The 6473-nt window shown below is 39.3% G+C and overlaps 1 protein-coding gene across 1 annotated transcript; it reads right to left on the reverse strand.

The window, feature by feature from the left end:
• Window positions 1-5156: 5156 nt before the first annotated feature.
• Window positions 5157-6113, reverse strand: Olfr575 (olfactory receptor 575). The gene has a single exon (NM_147114.2). It carries the CDS (start codon window positions 6111-6113, stop codon window positions 5157-5159), a length of 957 nt encoding a protein of 318 aa, NP_667325.1.
• Window positions 6114-6473: the final 360 nt, after the last annotated feature.

Consider the following 6473-nt stretch of genomic DNA (forward strand, 5'->3'; position numbering starts at 1 on the left):
GTTGTGACTAAAGAAGAAGATTATTGGTTAGTTATTCCCAGGAATGATGGTTAATAAGAAATCCCAACTTGATTATAGGAGAAAGCCAGATGCCTTTGCATTTATGAGAGCTTTAAAAACACATTTCAGAGCCAATTTGTGAGCAAATATGTAAAATGATATCTAAATAATTTACATGGACTCTCATGTGCAAAATGATAATTTCATGGCTAGTGAGATGGCTCCTTGGGTAGATGCACCTGCTATTAAGTCTGAGGACCTGGATTTTATCTCCTGGACCCACCCCAGGGAAAAGAATTGAATTGCTCTCTGACCTGGACCTAGACCATGGCACACCCCATGTGTACATGTGCACACACACACACACACACACACACACACACACACACACACCAAAACCCCCTCAAAATCCTTCCAGTGGAACTCCTGTCTCTCTGTAAAGCAGGAATATTTAGAGCAGAAACAACTGGCATCATTTATATTTTTGTGTTTGACTAAATAAACTCTTCCTTTTCCCCACTGAGGTTTATATTCCCCAGGGGGTGATGGAGTGTTAGGTTTTTTTCCGCCCACGATGGTCAAAGGAAAAGTTGCTTGTATGTGCACAAGACACAGACAGAAATGTGTAATTAACAATCTAGAAGAATCTTACATGCTTGTTTTGCTTCAAGTCAGTCCTGTTTCCTTGCACAGGGACCGTTATACTTTTGTTAATCCCCTTTACTTTCTTAACAAAGATGTCTTTAACTTTAAACTGCTTGTATATTTCCCTTTAGTACAGTACATAATGTTACACATTGCCATTTGTTGTTGCTGCCAGGACAGGTTCTTATTCTTAGTTCCCAGCTCCTCCTTAGTGCAGACTCTGCCTCTGAGTGCTCGTTCGCTGTCTTCTGACAAGCGAGTTGCCTCTGCCCTTTACTGTACTAGACACAGCAGCATTGGGCAGAGATTTCAGTGTTGCTTAATGAGGAATGCTGTGCTGTGTATAATCAGTCATTTTGATGCAATTCTAGCATCAAGAGACCACCTAGATTTATGATAGTTGCTTTGTCATGAAATTGCCTTGGGTATGGTGTTGATGGGACAGCAAAATTTTCTAAAATCCTTTTTACACTCATGGAATTATAAAACTTTTTTTTCTCACCTGGAGTAATCCATGACTGAACATAGCAAGGCAACAGATTTCTGATCTGAACCATTGGCTTCTTTACAAAGTAGACAATACCAGCCTTAAACTTTTCTATGTGTCTCAGGTTTCTAGGAAACCCCACAGTTCTGCAGAAACACTGCTGGCTTAGTGAGTCTGCTTTGCTTAGCTCACTATATTTTTTCAGTTAATAATTACCAAGTGATGTCACATTACTTACAATTAAAATTATTTGGACTAGGTTCCCTTTAGGCAAAACATTCACATGCTTTAGGTATTTCACTCAGTTCATAGTCCATAAGAATAAGCAATTTGTTATTCATTTATGTGTGCTGAAATTTTCCACGTTCAGTCAGTAAACTTAATTATTAACTTAATGTTCCTTCCAACACCAGACTGTAAGATGTTTGATAGTGGGCCTACATCTTTAGGTAACCCCTAACTTTTAATTTAGTGAATATCACTTAGTGAATACAGTGTGACATGCATTTAATCATAATTAATGTTACCAGTTATTGCTTTTAATAGTTCAGTAGCTCTTTATATAAAGTCTTACAAGCATGTATTTGATAATATCCATCATTATGCTTTATAAATTGGGGTCTTTAAAAAGGTTTTAAAACTTTTTTCTAAGCTTTAACATCTTACTGTGGAACAGGAGTAAGCAGTCATTTTTCACATGCTCACACCAAGTCTCTGTATTAATGGACTCACAGAGTCCAGTGCCTGGACCTGGTAATCATAGACATAGATTATATCTTATAACCATCCATCGCTTAAGTATAGTACCTTAAAAGTTATTTTTGAATAAAAACACCGTTTTCTTTCTTTTGCACAAAACTTCTCCTACTTAATAGAGTTTTTTTTTTTTAAACTCCAGATTTTATTCCCTTCCAAGTCTACCCTCCAACTGTTCCAAATCCCAAACAACCTCCCCATCCCCTGTCTCCATGAGGCTGTCCCTACCCCACACCACCACCACACCAGACCCTCTAAACTTCCTGGGGCTTCCAGTCTCTTGAGGGTTAGGTGCATCTTCTCTGACTAAACCCAGACCTGTTAGTCCTCTGCTGTATATGTGTTGGGGGCCTCACATCAGCTGGTGTATGCTGCCTGGTTGGTGGTCCAGTATTTGAGAGATCTAGGGGTTCCAGATAAATTGAGACTGCTGGTCCTTCTACAGGATCACCCTGCTCCTCAGCTTCTTCTAGCTTTCCCCTAATTCAACCACAGGGGACAGCAGCTTCTGTTCATTGGTTGGGTGCAAATATCTGCATCTGACTCTTTCAGCAGCTTGTTGGGTCTTTTGGAGAGCAGTCATGATAGGTCCCTTTTTGTGAGTGTACCATAGCCTCTGTAATAGTGTCAGGTCTTGGGGCATTCCCCTGAGCTGGTTCCCACTTTGGGGCTGTCACTGGACCTTCTTTTTCTCAGGCTCCTTTTCATTTTCATCTCTGCAGTTCTTTCAGACAGGAACAATTATGGGTCAGATTTTGACTGTAGGATGGCAACTCCATCCCTCACTTGATGCCCTGACTTTCTGCTGGAGGTGGACTCTACAAGTTCTAAATAAAACTTAAAACTATCTCTTAGGTCAACTTAACATATGTTGTTTATTTCCATGTTACAAAAGTATCAGAGGTACATTTACAATACTTAAGTAAATTTAATTTGTCTTTTCAGTGTTATCTGATTAAGCAATCTATTTCTATCCTGTGATATTTATCAGCATGTTAAGTTAACAATCTACAATAATGTATTCAAGGTTTTGCTTGTTGTCTTCACTGATTTACTAAGGAAACACAAAGATTTACAGCTTCTTAATAAATGCCATTATCACACTCAGCTTAAACCCAGTTTTTATTTGTTTTTATTGTTTGTTCATTCATATAATTTTGTAGCTTCAGTTGATGGGAGACGTATGGACTCTCTAAACAAAGGTTGAGGGGAAAGTCTCTCTTTAGCCTATTTACTCTTCTGGGAAAGAAATAGCCTAGCTGATAGGGATTTAAATTTCTGAACGCAGGTTAAAAATTAGAAGGATATAAACATTTTCTTATTTCTTACATGACAAAGTGTTTGCATTATGATGCAGAACGTGTGGTATTCTAGGTGCAAATTCATTAAGTTTAAGATTAAGCTATCCATCTTTCACTTGTAACAATATGGCTTTTCTAAAATGAATGTGATGGCTCATGCATGTTATCCTAACAATTAGGATGTAGAATTAGAGACTCAGAAATTAGGATGTAGCTATTAGAAGCTGACCTAGGCTACACAGTGCAATCAAGGCTAGCCTGAAACATTCTGAATGGTTTCTTAGATAATCTAAATATCTCTTCTCCACACTTTGTCCCCATAATTCCTTTAGACAGGAGCCATTCTGGGTTAAGAATTTGGAAAGGAGTGGGTGGCTAAAGGAAAGGCCATCCAGAGACTACCCCTCCTGGGGATACAAACACCAAACCCAGACACTATTGCAGATGCCAAGAAGTGCTTGCCAACAGCCTGTTATAGCTGTCTTCTGAGAGGCTCTGCCAGAGCCTGACAAATACAGAAGTGGATGCTTTCAGCCAACTATTGGACTGAGCATGGAGACCCCAATGGAGGAGTTAGAGAAAGGACTGAAGGGGCTGAAGGAGTTTGCAATCCCATAGGAAGAACAACAATATCAACCAACCAGACCACCCAGAGCTCCCAGGGACTAAACCACCAACCAAAAAGTACACATGGAGGGACCCAATGCTCCAGCTGCATATGTAGCAGAGGATGACCTTGTCAGGCATCAATGGGAAGAGAGGCCCTTGGTCCTGTGAAGGTTCTATGCCCCAGTGTAAGGGAATGCCAGGGCGGTGAGGTGGGAGTGGGTAGGTGGGTGGGCGAGCACCCTCATAGAAACAGGGGAAAGGGGAGATGGGACAGGGAGTTTGCAGAGGGGAAACTGGAAAGGGGATAACATTTGAAATGTAAATACATAAAATATCCAATAAAAAATAAAATGTCATGCTCATGATCCTTAAAATTTGGAGAAAATACTTATTAAGACCAAGAGGTTGCAGTTAAAATAAAGAGGTTGCAGAACAAGAAACAAGAAAATTATTTGAGAGGCCCAGTTTTCTTTAGTTAGCTGCTTACTTTGTTAAGAGTATGAAAAAAAACTTCTCACCCCTACACACACAGATGAATTTCTGCTACTAATATACAAATATCTTCAATTATTTGAAAAATCACTTCTAGTTCATTGGGTCATTTAATTATATCATAACCTTAAATACAAAGTATTTTTAAAAACCTATAAAATCTCTTATTTTATAATGGATGTTTTAAACCAGGCAGTAAAAATGCTGGTGATTTTAAAATGCCATATATTTGTTTGCAACTTCTCTAATTCTTAGTAATAATGAAGCCTTCCCTCTTTATCCTTATTTTGGCCATTATTGCTAGCAGCTCAGGAATAATGTAGAGAAAGACTGTTTTCTTTTATCTTAAAGAATAATCTATAGGAGAGAAAGAAAATAATCTAAAATAAAACCTCAAATTGAATTAAATTGGAATAATAGCACTCTATAATAACAGCACTCTTCTCAAGTACTCTGATATTCATTATTTTCTAGCAGACAATAGCTACTTCACTCTGTAAAGAGTAAAGCGAAACTATTATATAAATGTGTGAACTCAGTTTCAATTATATTATATAACTCTTCTCCATTCTCCTGTCAATTCTTGTGCAAATCTTCTGTTCACATAATATCCAGACTACTGGTTGTATTAATTATAAAAATGATTAAGATAGATAATGGTGAGATTATATCCAGGCCACCTTGAGTGGTAACCTTGAGATCACCTGATGTTGGTATCTAAAAGGATTTGTCCTGTTTAGAACTTGTCTGAGAAAATGGAATTGATGAATTCTTGAAAATACTTTGCTTAGAAAGAAATTATCTTCTCAGTGAGCTTGAGTAATCTGGCCCAGGTTTCTGCCCCATCCAGAAACTATTTTCTATTTTTATTTTAGACCTAATTTTCCTAGAACCTTTTCACGAATTTGCCGTGTCTTTACACAGTACACAATGGGATTCATCAAAGGTGGCACTAGCAAGAAGATGTCAGCAATAAGGATCATGGCCATAGGTGACTTGTGCTTGCCAAAGCGGTGCATGGATGCTAAAGCAATGATAGGTACATAGAAGATGAGCACAGCACAGATGTGGGAGACACAGGTATTGAGGGCCTTGAGGCGCTCTTTATGGGATCCAATGCCCATCACGGTCTTCAGGATGAATATGTAAGAGACAGCAATGAACATACTGTCTGACATCATACAGAGTGCAACAAAAAAACCATAGAAAAAGTTGACTGTGTTGTCAGAGCAGGCCAGCTTCATGACATCCTGATGGAGACAATAGGAGTGAGAAAGGAGGCTTTTCTGACAATATGCCAGTCTTTTCAGAGTGAAAGGAAATGGGAGCACTAGGAGCATGCTTTTAATGAGAAACACCAGTCCCATTTTGGCGACTCTTGCACTGGTGAGGATAGAGCTGTATCTGAGGGGGTTGCGTATGGCCAAGAAGCGGTCAAAAGACATAATCAGAAGCACTGAGGACTCCATGTCAGTGAAGCCATGGATAAAGAATTCTTGAGCAAAGCAGGCATTTGGGGAGATTCCTGTGGCATTGAACACAAAGATCCGGAGCATGGTGGGGAGGGAGGAAAGGGACAGGCCCAAGTCAGAGATGGCCAACATGGAAAGGAAATAGTACATGGGAGCATGGAGTGAGGGTTCAGTCCTGATCACAAAAAGGATGGTGCAGTTGCCCAGGATGGCCACCAGGTACATGAGGCAGATGGGAATGGAGATCCACGCATGAGCATACTCCAGGCCTGGGATTCCAATCAGGAAGAAGGTGGTGATCTCAATTTCTGAAGAATTGAGAACGGACATGATAGAAGACTTCACAAGCATTTACGTAGAGATCTGAATTGGCACTTCCAACATGAACTTGTTTTGCTTATCTTCCTTCCTTTTACCACATATGCCGGAGAGACAGAGAAAATGAGTTAAAAACAAAAGAACGTGACATTTCTTTTAAGTAAACTATGAGATGGTTGGTTCATTTTATTTGGCAATAAGAATATAATCACTGCTTCAAGTAATCCTGTCTCCAGAGAGAATAACTTGCAGATTTATTTCTTTTGTCATATCAAGCTTTGTATCATGTGAAAATTCATACAGTCATGCTGGACTCTAGGATAACTCATTTTCTTCTACTTGTGGGAGAGAGAGGGAGGGAGGGAAGGAGGGAAGAAGGGAGAAAGGAAGGAA

This window comes from Mus musculus, chromosome 7, assembly GCF_000001635.26.
Source record: "Mus musculus strain C57BL/6J chromosome 7, GRCm38.p6 C57BL/6J".
Lineage (NCBI taxonomy): Eukaryota > Metazoa > Chordata > Mammalia > Rodentia > Muridae > Mus > Mus musculus.